Source organism: Lagenorhynchus albirostris, chromosome 8 (assembly GCF_949774975.1).
Source record: "Lagenorhynchus albirostris chromosome 8, mLagAlb1.1, whole genome shotgun sequence".
Classification (NCBI taxonomy): Eukaryota; Metazoa; Chordata; class Mammalia; order Artiodactyla; family Delphinidae; genus Lagenorhynchus; species Lagenorhynchus albirostris.
The window spans coordinates 76,237,422-76,265,267 of record NC_083102.1 but is presented as its reverse complement, the minus strand read 5'-3'; the positions used below and the strand labels follow the sequence as shown (position 1 = coordinate 76,265,267).

Sequence of the window (27,846 nt, the reverse complement as noted above, 5' to 3'; positions counted from 1 at the left end):
ACCATATTTGGGTTTAATTATATCATTTCCTTATACTCTGGGTAAATATCCATAGTCTAGAGCTCCCTTGCTGTAATTCATTTTCCCCAATTCCAGTACACATCTTCAGCTACCTCAACATATGGGAGTCTAGGTATCAAACTTGATTTTAAATACATATTAATATCTCATTAAGTTAACTATAAGCTTCAGCCATGCTACTGAATCTCAGTTTCTATGGTGTAAGCAATGCTGGACTAAACAATTATATTTTCAATGACACAGTTCTGCTTAGATAGGTTTGCCTCTTACCTGAAATCCCCTCTTACAGGCACCCTCAATCTCATGGAAGTCATGCTCTGTGCACAGAGGGCAAGCTTCAGCACTCTCCCACAGGAAATAGAATGTACATCCGTCACAGGTACCTGCTGGACACTTGCTGAAATAAAACATGAAAAACAACAAAACCAACAGCTTTTGTAACACCTTCAATTGAGTCCAATCAACATTTGAATGCATGCTGCATACATACTGGGAAGCAATGCCTGGATGCTGAGGAAACACATGAAAAATAATCTAAAGGAGACAAAAACCACAACAAAATACCACTTTGTACCAACCAAGATGGTTAGAATCAAAACAACAGATATTAACAAGTGTTGTGAGGATGTGGGGAAATTGGAACCTTCACACACAGCTGATGGGAATATACAATGGTGCAGCATTGGGGGAATCTGGCAGTTCCACACACAATTAAACACAATTACCATACGATCCAGCAATTGCACTCCTAGGTAAATATCCAAGAGAAATGAAAATACTATGTCTATACAAAAAAACGTGTATATGAATGTTCATAACAGCATTATTCACAATATCCAAAAGGTGGAAACAACCCAAATGTCTACCAGCAGATGAATGGATGAACAAAATGTGGTATATCCATATGATGAAATATTACTGAGCCATGAAAAGGAATGCAGTACTGATACATGCCCCAACTTGGATGAACTTCAAAAATATTATGCTCAGTGACTGAAGCCAACCAAAAATTCCACGTATTGTATGATGTTATTCACATGAAAGTCCATAACAGGGAACTAGATTTCAACATTTGAAAGTAGGTTAGTGGTTGCTCAGGATCAGGAAAGGGGCTAAGATTTAGAGAGGTAATAGCTAAAGGGTATGGGATTTCTTTGTGAAGTGATGAAAAATTTCTAGAATTGGCTATGGTGATGCTAGCACATATCTGAATATACAATAACCACTGAACAGTATGCTTTAAATGAGTGAATTTTAATGGTCTGTGAATTATATCTCTATAAAGCTGGGGGGGGGTTTAATTTAAAGAAACAGGTACAGATAATGACCCAAAAAAAAAAAAAAAAAAAGCTGCCGGAAAGTTTCTTGGTGAATCCTTACTGACTGAAGCAAGAAACTATTTGGAAAGATTCTAACGGGAATGACTATTTCGTTCATGAATCCATTAAAACCAGGGGAATACTGTTCCCTTAGTTTGCCTACTGCACTTCCCCTAAGTCAAGCTGTGTAAATACAGGGCATTGCCCTGAAAACCTCCTTCAGACCTCAGCTGGTGCAGAGTAGAGGTGTCCTGAAACAACTAATAGCAAAAAGATAGACACACAATAATAGAGAGAATCCAAAAAACATCCCTTTTTAAGTTTTCATTTCAAATGCCTTTCTGATGATACAGCACCCAAACCTTTAATTTTCAGTCTACCAGAAAGGTAAAATTTCATACTGTCAGTTAACTAAATATATTCTAAGGTACCCTAATATGAACATTGAAACAAATTTACATGCCTGAAAATTTATGCATTTTCACATGTCTATCTTTCTGAAGTGTCCGTGTACTGCAGACTAAGTGGACATGGGTGGGAAGTAAACAAAAGCAATGTTCTGTACGACATACTTCAGAAACAGAGACCCAGATTGTCAAAACTAAGAACAATGGCGAAGAGCAACTCTTCGGAAAAATGACTTGACTCTCTTAACTGCCTTAATTTCTCTGTTTGTAAAAAGAGAGTAATAAATATATTCAGACTAAGAAGCTAAGAGAGATTTTTTTAAAAGGAAAGTATAATAGATGAAAACCATGCCACTTAAAAAATTATTCCTACCCTCTACCTTCCAGATCAGTAAAAGCAACTCAAAATTGCTCTTTTGAAAAAGATTGTGTAATCAATGAGAAAAATTCTTCAAGAATGCCTTATTTGCATAACAATGCTTTGCAACTTTCAAAATAATTACACTTTTCTGATCATTTAGCAAAAATTATCAATAGGCTTTCCAGCTCAAGTCTTTCCTCCCTGAATTATTTTCTATTTTATTTTTCCAACACAGAAAAACTTTAAAAGGAGAAAAAACTGTTTATATCGGAAAGATGAAAGAGTAAGTATGCTAAAGGTTGAGAAAAAAGAACTCAACAAATGAAAAAAAGGAGAAAATTAATCAAACTGGCAAAAAGCTCTACAGAGAAGACTTGGGTTACGATTCTAACTGGACTTTCAAATGATTCTGTGTTTTTCCGTAAGTGATTCAACCTCCCTCCCCACCGTATCACTTTTATAATTTGTCAAAAGCAGAATGTCTGCTATACTGCATTCATAGGGTGGTTATAAAGGATAAAATGAGAGAACAATTTGGTAAAGTTTAAAGCGCTGCAAAATATAAAAGACCATTAACAATGCACATCACTTTCTAAAGAACTGGTAGAGCCAAAGAAACAAACAAACAAACAAAAATCAAGATGTTAATATAATTTATAAAGCTGCCATTAGATGTCAAAATACTACAATGATTCAGTGCCTTTCCTTGGCAGACTTCACTTTTTAAAAGAAACTCTTAGGTTAAAAGCAGTTTAGTTTAGAATCAATTCTTTAATTCTTTTAATTCAATCAATCATTTAAAATGTGGAATATCCAAATTTGATTCTTTGTTATAAACCTAATTGTCACTGTTTGAATCAGGCCTTCCCTGGGAAGTAACAAGAATGTATGAAGCAGTAATCATTTCAATAGTGCTTACATATATAAACGAAAATAGAAAAAAAGATAAAAGAAAAAAAGTAGTAAGATAGATAAATCTTTTATTGCCAGATATGTGAAATACCTTTCCCCTTGCTGACCTGTGTCACCACCATCTTTTCCTCCCAACCAGCTTTTTACAGGTGTCGCTAATTGTGCTTCGACATAACTTTTGCTCTACGTGACCACCACAGAAACCAATGAGTACACGTTCAAAGAAACGAGACGAAGTTTGTACAGTCTGGCATCCCCTGGCACAGGCGATGCTCTCTGACCTCCTGGTGACTCCTTTTGGCTTTGGTATCTCAGGAAGCTCAGCCTTTCTCTGCCAAGGATGCCTTGTCATTGGCAGAAACCCTTCTTGTGTAGGGTCCATAAAACATCATTGCATCTTGCTCTGATTTTGTTTGCCCTAAGGCTGAAGAGCATCAATCACTTATGACAGAGTTTGAACACAAGATATTTCGACCTAGAAGTCTTAGATCTATAAACTTTTACCTGTGTCCTGCAAAAATCTCCCTTTCTACAGGTTCTACCTTTGGTTAACTCGCAAAAGCCAGCATCTGATGAAGACATGGACAAATTATATTTACTGACACTACCTAGTCCCTTATTTTTAAAAATTTTTTAAAACAGTTTTATTGAGATACAGTTCAAATAGTGATATAAAAGTGTACAATTCAATGGATTTTAATATAGTCACTATATGTGCAACCATCACAGTCCATTTTTAAATATTTTCAAAATGAAAATTCTTTATCCATTCATTTGTGGATGGATATTTAGGTTGGATAGCATACTTGGCTACTGTGAGGAATACTACCATAAAACATTAGGGTGTAGGTATCTTTTTGAATTAGTATTTTTATTTTCTTCGGATATATATTTCCAGGAGTGGAACTGCTGGATCATATGGTAATTCTATTCTCAGTTTCTTGAAGAACCTCCATAATGTTCTCCACAGTGGCTACATCCATTTACATTCCCACCAACAGCATACCAGGGTTTCCTCTTCTCCATTCTTGCCAACATTTATTCGTGATTTTGTTAATGATGGCCACTCTGACTGGTGTGAGGTGATATCTCATTGTAGTTTTGATTTGCATTTCTCAAATAGTTAGCCATGTTGGGCATTTTCCCTGTGCCTGTTGGCCATCTATATGACTTCTTTGGAAAAAAATGTCTATACAGGTCTTCTGTCAACTTTTAAATTAGTTTTTTTTTTATATTGAGTTATATGAGCTGTTCATATATTTGGGGGGTTAACCCCTTATCAGGCGTATCACTTGCGAATATTTTCTCCCAGTTAGCAGGCTACCTTTTCATTTTGCTGATGGTTTCCTTGGCTGTGTCAGGCCCCAGGGCTGCGGTGTTCACTACGTGGCTCAAACGGCTCACTCCTCAGGGAGGATCTCCAAGCCTGTGATGTCTCCCTCCTCTTCTGTGTCCCCTCCTAGGGGCACAGACCCGACCTGACCGCTTCTCTTCCCTTCCTCCTCGACCCCATGTGGATCTTTCTCTACAGTCCTGGTCATAGACGACCCCTCCCGCCAGTCTCCAGTTTGTTTTCGGCGAGAACTGCCCCATATGTAGATGGGTTTTTTTTGTTTTGTTTTGTTTTTGCTTTTTTGCGGTATGCGGGCCTCTCACCGTGGTGGCCTGTCCGGTTGCGGAGCACAGGCTCCAGACACGCAGGCTCAGCGGCCATGGCTCACGGGCCCAGCCGCTCCGCGGCACGTGGGATCTTCCCGGACCGGGGCACGAACCCGTGTCCCCTGCATCAGCGGGTGGACTCTCAACCACTGCGCCACCAGGGAAGCCTATCCTCTGGCTTTTAATAACTTAAAATGAATAGACAACTGTTTTGGCTTTAACAGTCCTTCCCCAAATACCAACAAAAACACTAGCATCCAATAGATCCAGCGACTTTGATAGAGAGACTCTAAATCAGAGCCTGGGAAGAAACCCCTGGTGTGCTCGACCTCTGAACACTATCAGGACAGAAGTGTGAAGCACCCCTTTTGTGAGAGACAATCTCCTCAGACAATCTCCTACACATATAATGGAAATGAATTTGGATTTTGAAGGAGGTTTTCACGAAACGATTTTGGATTTATTTATCAACTACCCAAGCAATTAAATATGGTCCTAAGTTGTAAGAAAGAGAGGAGGAAGATTTTCCTCTAACTCAGCATGTTAATAAAGACGACCCTGTTTGAGGAAAGATGAGTCATTAAAAGGAAGGTACCAATCATTGGCAGATCTGTTGAGCTGTCCCCCGGATAAATGTGCTACCTGCCTCTGTTTAATGTGCTTCTTTGCAAATCTCTGTCTATAAGGGATAGGCGGAAATGACAAGATGAAAGCACGATGGCATGAAAAGAACAACAGACACAGTCAAGAAATCATTCCATCTTGACTGTGCCACTCTATAGCTATGGGTCCTCAGTGTTTGCTACCGTATCAAGTAAATGGGTTTGACTGAAGGATCTCTAATGGGCTATGACATCTCCATTACCAGAGTAAACATGGTTCCCTCTACCTGTTTTCGAATAAGGCTTTTTAAAAACTTTTTCAAACCTTTATAAAACTTTGCTGTTAAAACTAACAGCAATTTCTCATGTTTTTGAAAGAGCACTTTGGACACGTGCTTAGGTCTAAATTTTTCCTAATGAAAGGAGAATCCCGGATTCCTCTAACCATGCAGGATCATGATTAGGGCTTTGGAAAGCCTTTTAGGCAGAAGCTGGAGAGGCATCTATTTACGGATATTAGTGGTCGATCGTGCTCGCAATTTTTTCTTTGGCCAAAGTACAAACTGCAGTAGAGAATCTCAAAAGTCCACTCCGACTCTGATTTCATCTGCCACAGACATCATGCTGTTAAGTTTAATTGAAAACGTCTCACACCCTCCAGATACTTTGTGGAATTAGAAACCAACTGCATTTGCCAGACCAAACAGACAGGCTGTTGTTTCCAACTGCTGTTTAGTAGGCGGCCCAGGATATTTGCCGCTCCTTCTGCACTGCATGGGAGATGCACGGAGAACACAGTTCCCCTCTTCTCCTGCCCCTTGCACTTTCTGTAAAGACATTCTCATTGATATTTTCCCTGGTCACCAAGATACAGAGCCCCGGCCAACATTACTACTGCCAAAGTCGCCTTTGCCTGGTTTGCCAAGATTCTTGGCCAAGAGAGAATTCCAGGGGATGGCATCCCTTCCCAACTGCCAAGGACTCCCTATAGTGACTTCCTGGTCAGCATATGAGACTTCTGCAAGGCAACTGCCTGCTTAGCACCTTTCTTTCTCTCCTGGAGAACTTAAAGCTCAAATAAGAAAAATGCAAATTAAGTCCTCTTCAAAAGTAACCTAAGTAAATTCGGCTCTGTTAACATTTCTGTTAGTAGGAAATCTTTATTCAGCCCTACAGCTTAAAGAAAAAAAAAAATTCTAATTATTTCCGGACAAGCTGCTGTTTCTCATGTTCTGATCCTGGTCCCAGAGCTCCCCCTCGTGCCCTGATGGAAATGGATTCAAGAAAGAATGAAAAAAGTGAGAGAGAGGCATGGACATATATACACTACCAAATGTAAAATAGCTAGCTAGTGAGAAGCAGCCGCATAGAACAGGGAGATCAGCTCGGTGCTTTGTGGCCACCTAGAGGGGTGGGATAGGGAGGGTGGGAGGGAGGGAGACGCAAGAGGGAGGAGATGTGGGAACATATGTATATGTATAGCTGATTCATTTTGTTATGAAGCAGAAACTAACACACCATTGTAAAGCAATTATACCCCAATAAAGATGTTCGGGGAAAAAAAAAGAAAGAACGAAAGGCCAGCACATTTAGGTTGTGGGGTTGAAAGCATTCCCTAGAGACGTGGTCCTCAGACTTCAGTGTGCGTCATAATTATAAACAGAGCTTCATCAAAATATGGGTGAAGGCATCCACCCTGTAGACCACGACGTTTTAATTTAGCTTTTCAGAAAACTAAAATGCAAAACAACATGTGAGAATCTATGTCAGAAAACAAAAAAGTCAAATCTCCAAAATGGGGGTTAAGACCAATGGTTCTCAAATTTTAATATGTATCAGAATTGTCTTGTGTTTTTATAAATATTCCTGTTCCAAACACTCGGAAATTCTTTAGGTTTCAGGGAAGGCCTAGAAATCAGTTTTAAAATAGACACCCCACTCTGATGCTTTTGCAAAAATGTTCCTATAAAAGGGTTTCATCTTCAAGGAATTCATGGAAAAGACTGACAAGTACAGGTTTCTGGTAACTGACTATACTGCTGAACTGAATGAGTAAGCATTTTCAGAACTCTAATGGAAAACTGATGAATTCATAAAAGTGCTAACAGAAGATCGAGATTAAAAATAATTAATTACATGGGATCATAAACGTGCTAACAAAAGATCAAGATGAAAAAAAATTAATTACACGGGACTGAGCGAACTGATGAGGATGATTATAATTTTTGTGACTTTCTGTTTGAACCAAAAAAATGTGAGCTAAAGTATTAAAATGATTGACTGCTTTAAATAAATAAATAAATAAGAATAAATTTTAAAATTAAAAAAAAAGATAGACACCCCAAGGTATTCTGCTGCATATGATCTTGGGAAACCCTTGCAGAGACAGTCAAGTAGAAAACACTGCCTGAGGTCAAAGGAGGAACTTAACTTTTCCTCTCCTCACAGGGAAAAAAATTAGTTTCTAGATGCCACCATTTAACATCATGAGACTATTACTTTCTTATTACGTTAAAACATCAGAATCCACCTTGGGAGAGTTAGAGTGATACATTTTCTAAAGGACAGAGTTAGTCTTCAGTAACATTATCTGCTTAAGTCATAGAGGCTCCTGGAGGAGGCTTCAGAAGTCATCCAGGTGGACTCCAGAGAAGTGAGTTGCTAGGTCCGAGAAAGGACCTCAGAAGTGCTATAGTAAAGAAAACAATCCTCTGAACTTGAAGTCATATGGTGGGATATCAGAGGACAGTGAAAGGATCTCTGGATACGCCTTCTCATAAAGAAAGCGTGCTTGCTGCCTCAACTCCAGTGTGAACACTGGTACAGGGGTGCTCCACCACACGATGCCCTTGAGTACCAGGCTCCCTCTGTTTCTTTCACTGATGTCCATTACCTTTTTTTTTTTTTTTTTTTTTGCGGTACGCGGGCCTCTCACTGTTGTGGCCTCTCCCGCTGCGGAGCACAGGCGCCGGACGCGCAGGCTCAGCGGCCGTGGCTCACGGGCCCAGCCGCTCCGCGGCACGTGGGATCCTCCCCGACCGGGACACGAACCCGTGTCCCCTGCATCGGCAGGCGGACTCTCAACCACTGCGCCACCAGGGAAGCCCCCATTACCTTTTATTATGTATTGCGCTCATCACATTCTTCTCTCACCTTGAAAAGGTGAGGAGAAAAATTCATACATACATCTACGAGAACCAGAGTAACAGCGTTGGTAAGAGGTGAATGCTTGTATGCCTTTATGCATAGAAATGAGCCCAAAATACTATGTTATCACTGTAATTATTTTTAAGATGCCCAAGTAACTGGAGCAATGCTTAGACCACTGATTTCCAATCCTGATGTAACATATGCAGGATAGCTTAAAATCTCACAAAAGGTTACCGTGAAACTATCAAAAACAAAATTAAGTCAGTCATTTTTTTAAAGATAAATTTTTGCTAGCTTGATGGAGAAAAATGTGCAAATCAAATTATAATCCAAAGGTACCTTAACTCTAAAAAGATCAGAAATAATCTACATACTAAACAATGAATAACTATAAAAAATAAAAATCAGGAGACATTTAAGCTTCACTCATGCCATGAAAACAGTCTTTAAGTTTACAGTTTTGAGTCCATGAAACTGCTTCTCTTCTCCTACTGGTTCCACCCAAAGTGGCTGTATTAATCAGATCTAGACTGTTGCCTCGTTGCCAATCAGTTAAATGAACTGTGTTACGTATTGGAAAGGTCAGACTCTACCTTGGTGATTTCGCCACCAGTGATCAGAAAACTGAAGAGTTGGAAATGCATCTAACCTGACCCTCATCCCCTTATAGAGAAAGAAACTATGGCACACAGGTTAGACTGCTTAATCTCAAATCTAGATTCTAGATCACCCAGATGGTCCCTTGCTGGGGAAGAACTGTAATCCAGGGAAGTTCCTAATCCAGCTCTCAAGAAAGTAGAGGCTAGATAGTTAAGACTCAATCCAAGGATACAAACAATATAGTTATATATTACTTAAATAATTTTCAAGACAATTAGACACTCAGGCAAACCAGACGAGAATATGTCATTGAGGAGACTGGGAAGTGCTGAGATTGGCAAGGGCCTATACCTCTCTACAGGCACCCAGCACGTCTGTACAACAAAAATCTACAGATTCTTTGTTCCCTTTCTGCTTTATATCCATAGAGAACGTGTTTTAAAACAGTAAGATTCTGGAGAGTTTTTCTTCCTAATAAATACAAATATGGAAGAATCATATAGAAATAAGACTACCTGGGTACTGAAATGGTTCCAGCTCCTGGTTTAGCAGGATTACACCTCATTTTCACAGCAGTTGATCGGCCTTTAACACAAGAGGTTGTAGTTGTAGAAGACCTATTGGAAGAGAAATGCTATTTCACAAAACATATATGACACACATTTCAAAGACAAAAATATCCTGTGTGTAATTGCTCCTATGCGCTATGAATAAACGAAAAAACGTATCCAAGTTCACTAATTTAGAACTTTAATACATACTGAGTTCATTTACTTTCACTGACTATGAAAAGCTGACTGCTCCCCAGGTAAAGTCATATGCTATCATCAAAGGATTTAAAGCTATTGTAATTATAATCAAAATTAGAAGCAAAAGAATCTTTTAAGAGATTAGAGGTCATAGCGACTTAGGCTGGTGTTTTGATGTGTGAATTACAATTACTGCCTAGACAATGAAGTAGAGTCTCTTTATTGCCTAATTTAGAAGATTATATATATGAGAAAAATGACATAATGCTTTCTACATATTCCCCGTTTCCTATTTTTTACTAAGTCTTTCACTTACGAACCAATTACTGACTACCTATTAGGTATAAGCTACCATGCTAGGCACCCTGAAGTGATGTCCTTATGATTAAGAAAACAGTCAAGAGAAGCAGCATGTTCACTCACTTATAAAAGAAATGCACATCTGGTATTTGGCTTGGTGAAACTGGGAACATATCTTCTTTTATATTAATATTTTGCAAAGTGGTTTCAACAGTCACTCCTAGACAAGAATAAAAAAGAAACTATTAAGCAATATGGGAAAATTAGGCTTATTTAGTCTCTGTATATCTAAATAGAAAATAACTTTACTTTGATGCTGTCATTTTACCAGAAATATCCTCTTAAATTAATGCATTCTTGGTAAGAACAATAAACGTTACAAAGTTTCCAGAATAGAAAATAAAAGATTCTACTCCCTAGTTTTGCAATTTTGCTTAAGTCACTTTACTTCCCTGATTCTTATGTCTTGAATTTGTAAAATGCATGCAATAATTTAGATGATCTCCATCGTCCCTTCTAGTTCGAACATTTCAACAATCTACTATTATCATTCTCAGCCTCCTGTGAGTTGTGTCAAACGAGCTGGGCTACTTTGCTAATGCAGCTTTTCATTCATTCACATTCATTATAGACACAAGAGACAAAACAAAATTTTTTGTGCCCTAATAATTTCCAGAAAAAAACTCCAAAATTTGTTTAATCTAGGAGTAAGGCATTCCCCATCCATCCACCCCAGGCAAAATGATAGCAGAGCCAAAATGCAAGCAATTACAGCAACCTTTGTTCTAACAGAGTTCTGATGCTGAGCACAAACTAAGTACCTGTCCTTGGTGCTGAAAATTATAGCTAGATTCCCCTGGAGTCTCTCACGATGGTTCTCAAATCTGGCTGCAGATTAGAATCATCTAAGAAGCTTGTTACATTGTTAGATCATCATATGCCTTGTTAGATCCCTAATCCTTACCACAGATATTTTAATGAACTTGATCCTTAGGAATTACTAATTAGGGACCTGAATTATCCTTAAAGCTTCCCTAAACTTTCTAGACCGGAAAGACTGAAGGGACAGATGGGGAATAAAACTCAGCACATTCACTCCTGCTGTTTGTCACCAGATTACTTCTGGTATGAGAAGAGATGATGAAAACTGGTGGCAGATATTATGATTCATGTTTATACTGTGTTTGTTTACTCTTCTTTTGTTCAGTTTGGGGAGTTTATTATTATTTTGCTTAGAGAATCTGATGAAAGGCACAGACTCTCAGAAAACAACATATCACACAAGTTAATACCTAAATTCAGAAGCTTCTTGTATTCCCTGAGAACGATCAAAAGATCTCACTTGCAGGGGCTTTTTAACCATGTTATAAAGTGATGGTTTAGAATTACCTGTAGGTTTTAATCATCGATGGTAAGCACCAGTGCAATGACAAGTTATCAGTACCATAATTTTAGAACAAATGCATGCACGCATATACGAACCAAATTAAACTTACCTAAAAATACATCTGCCAGAATGATGGATTGTGACGATAAGGCTGCTCGGAAGCCCTTACTTTCAGAAGGAATAATAGTTGACTGACATACAAATGCTCCCACCAAGTTCGTGTAATCATCTGACCCTGCCACCATTTCCTTTACTGTGAAGTCTGTTATATTGTTGGTGCAGAGAGCCAACTTCTTCCCCTAGGAAAATAAAGTCATAAAGAGGTTCACTGAAGGTCAGTCTCTAAACTGGATCTCACCTAGCTAGTGATTCTAGCAGAGCACTGGCTCTCTCCTCACCACAATTCTGGTTTAATTGATCGGGTGTGGGCCCAGGCACCGGTACTTTTTAAAAGCTCTTGAGACAATTCCAATGTTCAACCAGGCTTGAGAGTCCCTGAAGTTATAATGAATACAGTAATTCAAGGCTGCACTGCTGCCCCAACTACAAGCATCATTTGTGCTGGATGAAAGCCATCTGACTTAAGGAAATATAAGTCATCTGTGAAATCTTCAATTCTTAGGACAACAATGCGCATAAAGGAACGAGAAAACTGCCGATGAAGGTTTTAATGCCAAGAAAAAGGACTTGCTCTTCCTTCTCCTGTATAGGCCTGTGTGTGGCAAAAAAGTAATGTCAAGGCTGAAAAAGAAAACGTCAAAGCCTAGGACAACAACTGAACAGCTGGTCACTACAAGTTTCTTTATTCACCTACTCTTAGACCCAGTGATGTGGATCCGCTCAAGTACACAGTATGTTGAAGGGTATACAGGAGCTTACTTTTTTTTTTTTTTTTTTTTTTTTTTTGCGGTACGCGGGCCTCTCACTGCTGTGGCCTCTCCCGTTGCGGAGCACAGGCTCCGGATGCGCAGGCTCAGCAGCCACGGCTCACGGGCCCAGCCGCTCCGTGGCATGTGGGATCCTCCTGGACCGGGCACGAACCCATGCCCCCTGCATCGGCAGGCGGACTCTCAACCACTGCGCCACCAGGGAAGCCCTGAATATACTTTTTTTTTAATTTATTATACTTTTTATAAATATGGTAACCATAGCTATTTCCCTATTTATATATAGTACTAATACTCCTTTCATGTTATCGAAAAATAATACTATCATTACTGAAACACACGCAGAGGTAGAATATAATATTCAGTCTTTTGCCTATTGCCTTGCATATAGCAGCTACACGCCCTTTTATGCCTGGAGAGAATACAGGATTAGTGTATAAATTTTTCCTTCTGATTTTTAAATATTACTTTCGGAGGTTTTCTTCTCAAATACAGATTTCCCAAAACTTACTTTTCCCACCATTTTTTAAGGCTACCTAATTGTTCTCAGCTGTCTCTTTAAACATGGAAATAAATCTCCATTTTCCCAAGATTTTTCCCTTTCAGTAGAGTTGAGAGGCCTTACATTTGGCTAAACCTCCTTTTTCTTTTTTTTTTTTTTTTTTTTTTTGCGCTACGCGGGCCTGTCACGGTTGTGGCCTCTCCCGTTGCGGAGCACAGGCTCCAGACGCGCAGGCTCAGCGGCCATGGCTCAGGGGCCCAGCCGCTCCGCGGCATGTGGGATCTTCCCGGACCGGGGCACGAACCTGCGTTCCGTGCATCGGCAAGCGGACTCTCAACCACTGCGCCACCAGGGAAGCCCAGGAGCTTACTTTTCTAATCATTTGGAGGGTGGTGAGAAGATATAACTTATAAAATGGTTTGACTCTTATTTTTTTTAATATGGTATGTCTAAATATACTACAGTCCCACTGCAAAGGACTATACCTTACTCTACAATTTCTATGAAGAAATATATAACGAAAAACAGAAACACTGTTTTATTGGTCTCAGATGTAGAGTGTGCACAGATGGGCACAAAGAAAAGAACAAAGATTTCTCTTCCTTAATGCAGCGAGCAATCCTAACCTATAAAATGTTCTCCTACCACCAAGCCTGCTCACCGCATTACAGGTGCAACATATTGTTACTAAGCTTAAATTAAACTCTTGACGTCATAAGAGAAGAACAAGGAAAAAGAGCAGAGAGACTCTACTGAGGAAAAGAAGAGGAAAACAACAGGAAGAGGAAAGGAATGTGAATAAAGAGGAAAAAAGGAGAAGGAAAACAGAAGAGAGAAGAGGAAAGCAAAGACAGTGGTAACACAGGAATGAGACTGACAAGAAGTGTGATATACAGTGGAATTAATCTTATTCACTGCTTTACACAGCATTTAACCCAACAGGCATTTAATTTTTTTTTTTTAATTGAGTGAACCGAGTGAGTGATCAATTGGGTGAGTGTGCTGGATCACCCCACGTAAAATCAGGACAGGACAAATGTCACACCATGTAAAATGTATAGATCTTTTCGTTTGAGAACTTCTGTAGCCATGAGACGTCTTTTTATTTCCCTTGCACAACCTTTGGCACAGCATTTCATAACGGAGACCATTAGAGACACAGGAGTTAAAACGGAAAGAGACACGGAGGAAAGGCCTTAGTATATTTTCACCTTTGCTAACGGGGAATACACACACATACACCTCAACCCCGACCTTCTATGCCCACAAAAATATTGGACGTGCAGTCCTGTAACTCTCCCATTACCAGTATCCATTCACGTTCTGCTTCTTGCCAAAGAAAATTAAATCCCATTATTTATTAGCAGAGGCTACCTTATCCACTGGCACTTGTGCCCTGCTTGCGTCCTTTTTATTTTTGGACAAACTTCCTCTGGAAAGTCCTTTCTTTTTAAAACACAAACTTGACCATATAAGCAACAGTCAAACTTTCTCAAACCTTAACTTCCTGCCTAAAACATAGGTGGGATTGACAAGCCTGACCCACTTTTACAAAAATGAAAGATCCTCAAAGCCCTTGCTCCGTAGCTCCAAGCTTTGGGGGTTCAACTGACTGGATAAGTGCTTTGATGGACTGAGAACCAGACAAGGTTGCCCCTGGTGGAGAAAACTGCCAACGTGCTAGGAAGCAACAGAGGATTTAAGCTGTCACAGCTCAGTTTCTGACATTTGGTTGTTAGCTTCCATAGAGATTTTTTTGGTCCATCAACACAGAAAATAACTCAGTCAGAGCTGAAACATAGCTCCGTCTCACCCTGCCAGCCAGAACTCACCTCATGCCCACATAGACTGATATTGAAGAAATGGAAGTATTTTGTTCCTTTGGAGGTAAAGCTGGGACCATTCATTAAGGAGCCCACACTGCTGAGGTTGCTGAAGTCATAGTGCAAACTCTGATTTTCTTTTTCATAGTAGAAAAAGCAGTCACTGTAGCAAACTGAGTGGTCCTTTGATTAAAGATTAAGAAATGTAAAAAACAAAACAAAACAAAGCGAAAACAATACGGCAGGAAAGAAAGCATCAGCTGCTATGAAAAAATGTGTTTCCAGAAAGTTCTAGGTTTAAAAACTATTTCAGTAATCTTGTCTTAGTTATGGTATATTTTACCACACTAATATAGAAAATGTCTAAACTCTAGATTTCTCTACGCAAAGTTCAGAAGTGTTCGAATTTTTTAACGGAGTAAAGTTATTCTAAGATTAGTTTCTTATAGAAAGGTATTTTAATAAACAGCTAAAATGTCCTGTTATGCCAGTTTCAACAGACATTAAACTCTTTTTTCCTTCACTCATAATACAGCATCCATCTTTACCCTTAAAATGTTATGAGATATTCTTGCTGTTCTCCACATACGCCTACAGCCTACATATAGTGAGGCACCTTACTTGCTCTACCTTAATGGAACACACAAGAACTCAGTTTTAATATTTTTGGAAAGCATTCTTTTTTGGATCCTCTTCTTAATATTTTATGCCCCCGGTAATTAGCCCTTTCATGGCACATATTAAGTGCTCAACAGATGTAAGATGACGTAAAATAAGAAAGGGAATGAAAAAGCCATTCATAAATAAAAACAGCAACTTCATAGTTCCTGGAGAAACATTAAGAGGAACCTCTGGGCTTGTCTATTAAAATATGCTTTCCTGGGGATAAGTGAAATACAGACCCACTTACCTGAGTGCTTCTACTCCCAGGCCCACATAGAATACAAGCCTCCTTGCCATAGACCTGATGTATGGACAGGTAGGTGTCAGGCGGACACTCCTTGCACTGGTTGGTTTCTTTCTCAATGTAGTGGCCTGGGGGGCAGGGGACACACGATGAGCCCAACTGTTCAGAACCGAGGGCACAGGCACGGCACGAGGACGCCACCCCATCAACTGCATTAGCGGCAGTGATAGAATAAATCTTCACCATGTCATTGATGAACCGTCTATTCTAAAAAGAGAGCAGAAAGTAATGACTTCTGCCTTGGCGCTTAGTTGCACAACCAGATTGTTTTATGTTCGTATCACCAAAATAACTAAGCAAAGTGTCCCAGCCAGTGGATTAATAGTATTCCTTTTTGGTACTTTTTAAAAATATATTAAACCTTAACACTAGAAACTCATTTCCACAGTAATGGAGTTCCAGGAATTTGGCCATGAAATTATGAAATTATGTCATAATGGGTACAAATTCAGGCATATGTATAGACTTGATGTCTGGTAAAACCAGTATGATTTAACAAAAGAGCAACCTTAGCTCCCATCACTGTTTATTCAGACATAAGCCTAAATGTCATGATACAATAGGTTGTTTGCACTGTGGCAATGTGGAAAAGACTTGGACCGGGGATTAAACACTCCTCACCCAAGCACTAACTGTGTGACAGTGGTGCAATCACATCACTTCTTTAGGCTTTTTTCCTCCCTCTCTAGCACTTTCCTTAACCAACATACTCTGATTTCTACCGGATGAGTAACAGAGAGTAAAAACCTGGGTCTTACTATACTTTTCTTTCTTGTGACACTGAGTCAATTAAGGTCTAGTTTTCATCAAGCAGTGAGCACCACTGTGTCAGTAGAGCGCCGCCTCTTAATGCTTTCTGTCTGGGGCAAAGACTAAAGGGAGGCAAGGAAGCCTTGCACAGCATGTTCACACCCCACAAGGTGGGAATCCGAGCGCTTGACTCACTGGAGTCAAGTGAAACCTGGGGAATGGGTTCCCCAGTGAAAATCTGAAAAGAGAAAATGCTCTACATTTGCCACCATGTTAAGGCAGCGTGTTAAACCGTGATTTACCTTGTTCTCACCCTGGGAACGCCACAGCAATGGAGATCCACAATAACATGTAATTGAAGCATATAACGGAAAATATTTAGGGGAGGATCAAGGTCTATTCTACCACGGAAAGTAAAATAGAATAGTTCTGTGTGTTAACCCAACAGTGTGCACGTACACACTCGCCAGGCTATAAAAGGAGACAGTCATTACCGTATGAAGTAATAAACCAACATCAGATAATGCCTCCTGGACAAACGTCAGATCTTTCAGACGAAGGGGAAGAAAGTCACCACCTTCCCGAAGTCTCAGAAAGCTTTAAAAGTAAGTTTTTAAATAACTACAAAATAAGATTTTCTTTCTCTTAAGCTCTTACGAACTATATCTGTTCAAAGTATAGAACAATTCGAAGATACATTGTGTTATTCCATTTCATACATTCTCGCTCTCAAAACACAAACCCCCCAAAAATACCATTTTTATACCAATCTGCTCCGTAACCAAATGATTGAATCTACATCAGGAAAAAGCTAAGCCTTTTCCTCCAGGAGATGTGAGGGACCACTTTGTACAAATCTCCACAGGGAGGATCATCTTTGTGGCTTTTATTTTCTTTAAGTGCTTGGAACTTACATCTTGACCCTGATTGGTCCTCTGAAATGCCCACGTAAATGTAAATGTGGCATTCTTGAAGATGACGTGGGTGTAAGCTTGTTTTTCTTTGGTTCCACCCCATGATTCGACCACGTTGGTACTTTTTCTATTAATATCCTAAAATATAGTAGAAAAAAATACATACAAAAAACCACCAACTCAGTATTAATATACATGTATATACATTACAATCATATGTTTGTATTTACAGAAAACCCTACAGCGTTCATGAATATTTATCTGCAGAGCACGTAACCCTAAAACCCTCAAAAACTTCCCTTCAAGTCTACACAAGCACTTACTAGCTGAGTAACTACAATGTATCAACCACGTCATCAATATAATGTGAAAGAGGTCTCAAATCATAGTTATGTTTAAGGAATTTTTCTGTTGGAGGGAGGGGTGGTGTGTGTGTGTATGTGTATGACTCCAGCTTAGGAAATATATGCAGAAAGGGAAACATAATTCCTCCAACTTCTGACAGTAAACTTCTAGGATCCTCATAGAATGACAAGGCTTTCTTTCCATCTTTTATCTTTTCCCTTGAGGGATTCTGATAGGCGGCTTTCACACAGGAATTCTAAATTCTCCCTGAATTATACTTGCAATTTCCAGTGCAGGTTAACTAGAATGTTATTTTATGTTCATGTAATCTTCTTTTGCTTTTACTTGAATTCCAAAAAGATTAATTTGTGTAACATCTTATTTCTGATTTCCTTAGCTAAATTCAATATTTAGAATATTACATAAATGTGCGACATTCCACCAATATTATGTCATTAACATGGTCAGAAAGCAAATGCAATAAGTAAAGCAAATAATGTAATACACATCTAATTTATTTGAAATGAAAAACCAAGACTAACTCTGAATTTTCTAATTAGTCTTCCCTGCAGAAACCCTAATAGATGACTTAGGAATCTGGATAGGTTTTTGTTAGTTATCCGAGATGTTGATAATACAGTGGCCTGGCTCAAGACACGTCTCTTTCTTTCTATGATAGAAACGCTGATGACAGCATGTTATAAAGTAATCGGATACGCTATAAAGACATGCGTCTTGAGTTCACACCACAAGTAGGAACAACAGAGTATGCCTGTCATACGTCACAGAATTCCCCACATTACCAAACAACCCAATAATCACACATGCCGCTTCCTAAAAGGAGCTCATAATATACCGACAGTGCTTTGCTGAACACTTTCTGGATGTTTATTCCCATAATAAATGGAACATACTGCATTACTGCAAATAATACCATCTTACCTTTGTGAAACACTACACGATTTTGAAAGCATTTTGATGTGTTATTTAGGTGCTGATATCTCAAAACTTGCTGTGCAGAAATCATATCACAGAGTAAAGAAAACTAACGGATCCAGCTATGAGCAAAAACCTCTTAAGACTGATTTACCAAAATAAGTATCTATGATCCCTACCCTCAGGAATGCTAGATCAACAGAGAGAGACAAATATATGAATACATTCACATAATTAAAGTAGGGTTTTCTCAAAGGGTTTTAGGAGCACACTGGAGAGAGTGGTTAACTTTACTTAAAGGAATAAAGAGAAAGCTTCCCAGAAAAGGTGAGGTTTGAGCTGCCCTCGAAGTATGAACGGGAGTTCACCAGACGAAACAGCGAAAAGAAGAAAGTCATTCTAGCTTAGAGTGTGCCAAGGCACGAGAAGTGAAAAAGTACAGAGTGTTCCGCTAACAAATTCAGGATGTCTAAAGAGGGGTGAGTAGTAACAGCAGTTTGGTAACAGAGGCTGAGCAAAGAGTACAAAAGCCATACAGATGCCATGCTAAGGAATTTTAAGTGTATTCATAGGCTATTGGTTCTCAAACTTTACCGCACTTCAGAACCAACCTCAAGGCTTGCTAAAATACAGAATGCTGGGCCTTATCACCAGAGTGTCTCATTAACTAGGAAGGGGGTGCTTCCCTGGAGGCACAGTGGTTGAGAGTCCGCCTGCCGATGCAGGGGACGTGGGTTCGTGCCCCGGTCCGGGAAGATCCCACATGCCGCGGAGCGGCTGGGCCCGTGAGCCATGGCCGCTGAGCCTGCGCGTCCGGAGCCTGTGCTCCGCGACGGGAGAGGCCACAGCACTGAGAGGCCCGCGTACCGCAAAAAAAAAAAAAAAAAAGACTAGGAAGGGGCTCAGAAATGTGCATTTCTAACAAGTTCCCAGATGATGCTGGTCCAGGAACCACATTTTGAGAACCGCTGCCTCAGGCAATAAAAAGCCACTAAGGGTGACGGGGTAGATTTGTTGTGGCTGTCTCTACTATTGTTTTTATGTTTATAAAGATAAGTTTGACAACAGCATTTATGAGCGGTTGGGGATGAGAAGAATAGAGAGAGACTATTGCTGAGAGATAATGGGAGTCTGAATTGTCAGTAATGGCACTCAGTATGAAGAGGAACTGATACACTGAAGAAATAAGGAGGGAGAGCTAAGAGAACTGAAGACTGCTCGGTTATTTGTGGTGTCATAGATAGACGTGTTGAAGAGTCTTCATCTTCTTTGACTACCACAAAGTCCTTTTTTTTTCAGAACGAAATAGTCTGCCTTCATTTAAGCTATTAGTAATCCTGAACAAATACTTAAATCTCCATGTATCTTGTATATCATGGAGGACACTGTTAATGGACTGTTAACTAGCTACTAAAGGACTGTTGGAAAAAAGCAAAAACAACTCATGTCTGTGAAGTCACTACTTAATTATAACATTAAAGTCTTAGCCAACAACCTTCTAATACCTCCCTGGGGTCTTAAGTAAATTTTGTGTTACCACTTTTTCTCAAGCTATTAATTGAGATTCATAGGACATCTAGGAAAACATGGGCAAAATTATGACATGTACATAGCAAAATCCTTTGTCTACATTTATTTACTTAACAAGGAAGGGTGTTATTTTTCCCAAAGCTCTCCACCTCCACTGTTTTGTGCCCTCACTTATTAATACATGCTTTTCCCTCCTGATGCTGAATGGTTCCTAGGGGAGAATTTTCACTCTGCTGGTGGCATATTTTTTTGAAGGACTTTCCTAGGGGATTAATATTTTCTGGCTTCTGTCTGTCACCCAGGCCCCATCACTCAGTTCTCTCCACAAGGAATGAACACTTCCTTTGTGGACTTCACCACATAATGTTTAATGAGTTCCTTAGATATCTTTTTGATGTTTTTGGAAGACCCTAAAAATGGGAAGAAAAATGGGATTCTTATCGCAATTTGTATAAATAGGGTCACACTTCAAAGAGAACGCTAAGCGTAGAAATCCACCTCTGAGAGCCCCTCTTCCACTTACCACCATGAAGTACAGAATACAGTCGGCTGAACAGAGGGTCTCAAACACAAAGGTTATTCTTCCCAGTTCAGAGCCCATGGCTCCCGTCATCGATGTCGGTGGTCTATTTAACAGATTAAAATTGCGATATTTACAGCATGTTCTGAATACAATCTAGAAAAAGTTTACATCACTTTTTTCATTAAGCTGAAAGCCACGTTCTCCTCTCCTCTCCGTGCAGTCTACTGCTGCATGGAGTCTACACAACCATGGTAATAGGCTCAGATCTCCTGGTGTAAATGCTGCCACCCAGCCTACAGCAAGAAGAAGACTCCTGCTGGGCAATTCAACATGGGGGGCTAAAAGGATTAAACAATTTGTAACATACTACTTTACAGACAGAACTGCAAGGAAAAAAACAACAACAAAACAAGAGATTCTCCTGCAAATGACTTAGACTAGGATCTCTGAATTAAGCATCCAACAGTCACAGTTTTTTGTAATATTTGGATAGAGTACTTTTTAAAACTTTGGCTTCATCTAACTAATATACAATTAACAGTTATAGTTTCTATAGATATTCTTAAATATAATACATTATCCTACACAGCTTGCTATTTGCTACGTACATCACAATATTAATATATTTTATAAAGGCAGCCCTACTTCATCTATTTCTGCAGGGAAACAGGCATGAAGATTCCTACATAAGGGAATCAGAATTGGTTTTCCTTACTTAAATCCTGGGATATGCAAGTTTAAGATCAGGTAATCATTATCGGAACCTCCAGCCCCACTCTGGATATGATCTCCAGCCACCTCCCAACCTAGAAATGATAAAGGTTATCTTTGTCAGTAAAAATTTCAGTAATGATTTCCAACAATCTTTTTATATAAGGCCACAAAAAAAGAATTCCCAATTTTAGATTGCAGGTGCAAACGGCATGCAGGGGTAGACTCCTAGATACCGATAAAAATGTTGCATATGATTCTCCAGGAAGAATCAAGTAATGCATATTTTTGCATCAAAGGTATTTAATGGTCGAATTAACAACAGTTTTCTCAATGAGGCATGATTTTTTTTTAACTAGAACAGATGGTCTTTATCCATTTCGATATACGAAGATGAAAACATCCTAGTCTTCAGGTAACCAATGGGAAACAGAAACTTCAAATTACTCAATGAAGATGCGGGGTCTGAGGTTCTTTCCTAGAGTTTCTTGTATTGTTGTTCCCTAATTTAACCCCTGTTCTGCATTCACTCACTTATTCACTCAGTGAACTTGCTTTCACTGAATGCCACGAACCATGACCTACTTCAGGGACAGAAAGACAAGACTGGGTCCACCCTCACTGTGGAATCAGTAGACTATGAGAGACATAGCTAACAACTGTTAATAGTATGAGGTAATAGAGATGCACGTAAAAGGTGACGTGAGGTCTGTCTTCTGCAGAGAAACCATCAGCGTGCCATGGGCTGAAATGGCCACCATGAAATGAAGAAAGGAGACGCAGCCCTCACACACCATCGAGCAAGGTTATTAACTAATGGCAATGTTTAACATGGACACTTGTACCTCCAAAAGAAAATGTCAACTTCTGCTACTTGAACAGGCATAAGAGAGAAACTGGGAAAGAGATTAATATCAGTGCTGTACTGGTGATGTGGCAATTTTCCAAATGTTATCATCAGCAGTTCACAGAAAGGTGATATGTGAAATATACACAAATCAAGCTAGTTCAAAGAATGGTTATGTACGAAGCTACCTGAGTAAGAGAGAAATGCCAATATTTTTGCTCTCTAAAGGTTCATGTGGTTGAAAAGAGAGATAAGCAGCTATCACTTCCTAATGCTAAGAGTAGAACAGCCACAAAACAGTCTGACCCAGTGGGACACCAGGCCCTTGACTGCAGTGTAAGTAATGTGAGAGGCAGTTAAGCGTAGAGAGACTGAAAACTTGTGATGGGGGTCACAGGGAGAGGGATATTCCCACATGGAGGAATTCTACACCAAGAAAGGGGGGATTTACGAAGGTTTCTCTAAGATCATTTCCTAGTGTTCAGCTGGCATGCGGGGCAATGGAACAGCAGAGAAGGCCAAAGAAAAGAAAGGAGTACATGGATGACAAGCATGGAGGTTTGGAGGGGACCAACATCCTTGCAAGAGGAAACAAATATTTCTCATGTTTGAACATTGCCTGTTGCTGCAGGTTTTACGGTATCCCCTCCCAAGAAACATATACTGACGTTCTAATCCCCAGTACACATGAATGGACCTTATTTGGAAATAGAGTCTTGGCAGATATAATCAAGTTAAGATGAGGTCCTTAGGGTGAGCCTTAGTATGACTGGTATCCTTATGAGAAGAGAGAGATTTAGACACAGACACACAGGAAGAGCACCGCGTAAAGACACAGAGACACAAGGAAAAGATGCTCACGTGAAGACAGAGGCAGAGACGGGCTATGCTGCCACAGGCCACAGAGTGCCTGGAGCTACTAGAAGTTAGGAGATGCAAGGAAGGGTCTTCCTACAGATGCTTTTCTTCGGAAGGAACACGACCCTGCCCATACCTGCTTTTCAAATTTCTAGTCTCTGGAAAGTGAGAGGGTACATTTCTGTTGTTTTAAACCCCCCAGTTTGTGATACATTGTTGCAGCACCTTTGTCTTTTGCTTTATCCCTCAGAATGAATCCCACATTCTCCATGTTTCTATACACAATTTCTATTTTTTTTAATAAATTTATTTATTTTTGGCTGCGATGGATCTTCGTTGCTGCGCACAGGCTTTTCTCTAGTTGCAGCAAACGGGGGCTACTCTTCATTACAGTGCACGGGCTTCTCATTGCGGTGGCTTCTCTTGTTACGGAGCACAGGCTCTAGGCGCACGGGCTTCAGTAGTTGTGACACGCGGGCTCAGTAGTTGTGGCTCACAGGCCCTAGAGCGTGGGCTCAGTAGTTGTGGCGCACGGGCTTAGTCGCTCCGTGGCATGTGGGATCTTCCCGGACCAGGGCTCGAACCTGTGTCCCCTGCATTGGCAGGCGGATTCTTAACCACTGCGCCACCAGGGAAGCCCCACAATTTCTATTTTAAGATTTATTTTTGTTTTAGAAATCATATTTATATTTATCATAAAATTTTGAAAGCTACAGAAAAATCTGAAGATGAAAACTAAAATTATTTATAAACTCATCACTCAGAAAAAACTACTGTTAACATTCTGAGGTGTTTCTTTTCACTATCTTTTTGATGCATACATGTTTTTACATAACTGAGATCTTATTGTTGATAACATTTTGTTTCATAGTTTTATGAATTAACATTATTGCATAAGCATTTTTATGTATAAAGTCTTCACCAACATGCTAAATAACTAAATTAATAGTTTATCATGTAGACAGATGTAATTAATTCCCATAATTTACTAAATCACTCATACTACAGGACTTACCTCCTATTGACCATACATTCAATGTAACCATTTGGACTGTTTTATCTTTTAGGGAGCAGAAGTGACACTATAATGAAGATATTTTGGGTAAAGCTTTTCTGTATTTTTCTAGAAAAGAATCCCAGTAAAAGAACTACTGGGTCAAATAAATATATTTTTAAACAAATATTTTGTGCTGTTATCCTGATTTTGAAAGCAATGTGTATACATGAGGAATATCTATTAAACAGAGTAAACTAAATGAAAAAAATGAAGTAATTCAGACTTCTCAGAAACCTCCCACCCCCAAGTGATAGACTGAACATTTCAGTGTTTCTTCTCTCTCTTTTTCTAGTGCATAATTTTCTTAAAAATATACTTTAGGTTTTATTTATAATTTACTGTATTTTGTTTTTCATTTAGCATTACCTTCTCACTTTTCTAATAATCATTATATCAAAAATACTTCCCCATTAAAAATCCTTTCTATATCTAGTGTTAAAGAGCTAACAATATGTTGTATGGTTATATCATCATTTTATTTAATCATACCCCATTGTTGAAAACTTTGTTTTCTCATATTTTTGACTCTCATAAATAACACTAAAATTAACATATTTGTGCATAATTTCTTTCTTTACACCACATTGTTTCCTTGGTATAAATTCCCAGAAGTGGAATTATTGAGTTGGAGGATGGGACCATTCAAAATGCTTGAAACGCTGCCAAATCGTTTTCCATCTGCTGTCATTTTTAATGATTACATAACATTTCATCCAATTAGTACAGCATAACTTTTGTAAACATTATCATATTGCTGGAATTTAGCTTATTTCCATTTTTGGTATTATAGGTAATGCTCAATGAAAGCTTCATGGATAAACACTAATTTGTTTACAACTCTGAATTCCTCTTGGGCAAAATTCCAGTACAGGAAGATGTACTTCTACACACCTGTTCCACAAGTGTGGTAAATTCAGATTGACAAGACAAAAGAACCTCAAAGTATTGCAAGTCACACAGTCAGGTTGGTCAGAGCACATCCACTTTAATTCCATGGTGGCGTAACGACTTCATGAGACAGGCCGCCCTGGGCCTCTCGCTTTGACCCCCGTTATTTTGAGCACTGCTTTTCCCGAGGTTGGTTACTGTACCACCAGTCACAAAAATACACATCACCTTCTACCTCTGTATTTTTCACATCACTGTCTGCTCTTTCAATATCACATACTAAATATTGCAGCGATGTATACTTTTTAAATTAATAATTGAACATTCCTGAAAATCAGAAAAAATTTAAATTACAGCCTCTAGTGAATGAGTAAGCAAGTGGCTAAATCAAATACTGTCATGAGAGTTAGACTAAGAGTAACTTCTTTAAAGACTAAAGAAAAGTTTCAGATAATCCTCACTAATAAGTGAATACACACACATGCACACACACACACACAAATGTATCAATGCTTTCAATACATTCCCATTCTTATTTTTCCTACGTCTTAAACTTCCTCAACTTAGAGTTCAACCAAAGGATCTTTTTGGAACATAAACCCTTATAGTCGGGTAATTACTGCTGTGTTATTTTTTTCTTCTCCCTTAGGATAAATTCCCAGAAGCAGGACTATTAGTTGATAAACAGTATAATTCCATAACGTTCACTATGTATAAAGGCTTTTTTTCACGCATCTGTTTAACCAGAATTATTCAAGGACCTATGATTTGTCAACCTGAGTACTCATGTGTACATCTCACTTCCTACCTCCCAAGCCTGTTTATTTCAGATAGGTGCTGATTTAAAACAGATGTGATTAGAAAGCTTTTTTTTCTTTTTTTACAATGATCTAAAATACAGTATTGAGAAAAAGTGAACTGATAAAAAAAAATGCCAATGAGCTTATAAAAGTAAAGGGCACATTTCAGTGTAAAACCCTAGTATCTATAACACCTATTTCTAGTGTCAAGTTTAAAAACACATACATAAGGCTTCCCTGGTGGCGCAGTGGTTGAGAGTCCGCCTGCCGATGCAGGGGACACGGGTTCGTGCCCCGGTCCGGGAAGATCCCACATGCCGCGGAGCGGCTGGGCCCGTGAGCCATGGCCGCTGAGCCTGCGCGTCCGGAGCCTGTGCTCCGCAACGGGAGAGGCCACAACAGTGAGAGGCCCGCGTACCGCAAAAAAAAAAAAAAAAAAAAAAAAAAAAAAAAAAAGATGCCCTCTCTTGAAGAATACTTGCCCATCATCATGGGTCAACATTCTTTGGGGCTCAAATCTCAAGCACTGAATCTGAAGCACAAAAAAAAAAAAAAAAAAAACCACATACATAGATATTGTCATTCATTTGACCAATAAATATTGCAGAGTAACTAAGTGGTAGGTTCACCATGCACTTAAAATGTAAGAACAAATAAAATTCAGCAACCGTCCCATAGAACTCTGCCATATTTCCAAGTTTTCAGTAAGTGAGGTTCATATACATTTGTAAACACGATCATAGACTTCATAGGCCAGGGGAGTTACGATGATGTAACCCCTCCTCACGGCTCAGTGCTGAGCCAGAAAACCAATCCAGGCAGAAATGCTTCCATACAGTGTTATATATACACTATGACTCTTCCAACTGGCAAACAACACAAATTTCATTGCCTCCCTTGGTGATCTATTCTGGTATTTATAACAACCGTAAATGGTGATCCGCAACATCTACTTGAAAACTGACTCCAAAAAAATGCAAAATAGTTTATATTCTTAGAGGGCAGTCATGTGGCTATGACATCATATTTACTATTTTTATGTGAGGTCTGGGAAGACAGGCAAGTAGCCAAATGCTAAGATTGAAGTTCCTCATAGCCATATTTAGTGTGTTTTTACACAGGTGAGTCCAAGAGTCTCTATCACCAAAATACACTGAGAAGGCTGATTCTGAACTTACCATTCATTCCGTCACACTTTGAATTCCCGACATTGAAGCAGGAGGTTTTCATGTTGCCAGGAAGGACATTCCACCATTTATATTCAAACCCAAGTGCAGGCTCTGTTCCTGCTGGACATGGTCTACATTCTACAGGAGACAAATGGGGCAGAGAATTACAATTAAATCACATCCGGATAACTTCCTCTTCCTCTGTTCCAAGCACTACTAAACTTTAACTAGCAGAGAGGCAAGTGGAAAGGAGAGATAGTAAACCACCAATTCCCTTAAGAATTAACAACTTTTTCAAGAGCAGTCTAGAAAGAAAAATAATTCTGAATAGAGTATGCACATATATACTTGATTAACATGAAAAAGGAGAAGAACACAAAAATCTTTTAAGATAATTTTTCCTTGCATTTCTGGGAATAACTGCTAATACTGAAATTACCTTCCATAAGAAGGGTGATTCTGAAATAAGTTCACTTACATGTGATCTTAGAATCAGTTTCCTCTAACTCATAAATAAGGAAATATTCTACCCTTTCTACTAGTTACTAAACTTAACAGACTATTACACCATTTAATTATGGACTGATTACTTGAAATTCAAAATATTGGCTATACTTAAAAGTGATGATGGGAGCTGAGGGGGTGTGGAAAGAGTTAGATTTATAAATAAACCTAACTTAAATTAACATCTATGACACTAAATAAAAGGGTCTCTTACAATCATTTTTTTATTTAGCCAAGACACTTGGCATTATCACAACAGTAAAAGAAGGGGAGAGAGAGAGAAAATGTTCATTGAGCAAGCATTTCCTGGTACCAAAGTACTGGAGGAGACATTTTTATATAACCTGCTCAGTGATGACGAGCTAGAT

General features: G+C 39.1%; 1 protein-coding gene across 1 annotated transcript in view; it reads right to left on the bottom strand.

Annotated features, from left to right (window-relative positions):
- Nucleotides 1–27,846, bottom strand: part of ELAPOR2 (endosome-lysosome associated apoptosis and autophagy regulator family member 2) — a 289,621-nt gene that overhangs the window by 18,832 nt on the left and 242,943 nt on the right. Inside the window, exons 10-19 of the mRNA XM_060157190.1 lie at nucleotides 26,984–27,112; nucleotides 21,360–21,450; nucleotides 20,645–20,747; nucleotides 17,311–17,448; nucleotides 15,590–15,853; nucleotides 14,689–14,862; nucleotides 11,577–11,766; nucleotides 10,204–10,300; nucleotides 9,547–9,648; nucleotides 292–418 (exon numbers count right to left, since the gene is read on the bottom strand). Of these exons, the coding sequence (XP_060013173.1) occupies nucleotides 292–418; nucleotides 9,547–9,648; nucleotides 10,204–10,300; nucleotides 11,577–11,766; nucleotides 14,689–14,862; nucleotides 15,590–15,853; nucleotides 17,311–17,448; nucleotides 20,645–20,747; nucleotides 21,360–21,450; nucleotides 26,984–27,112 (1,415 nt within the window). The remainder of the gene's footprint in view (nucleotides 1–291; nucleotides 419–9,546; nucleotides 9,649–10,203; nucleotides 10,301–11,576; nucleotides 11,767–14,688; nucleotides 14,863–15,589; nucleotides 15,854–17,310; nucleotides 17,449–20,644; nucleotides 20,748–21,359; nucleotides 21,451–26,983; nucleotides 27,113–27,846) is intronic.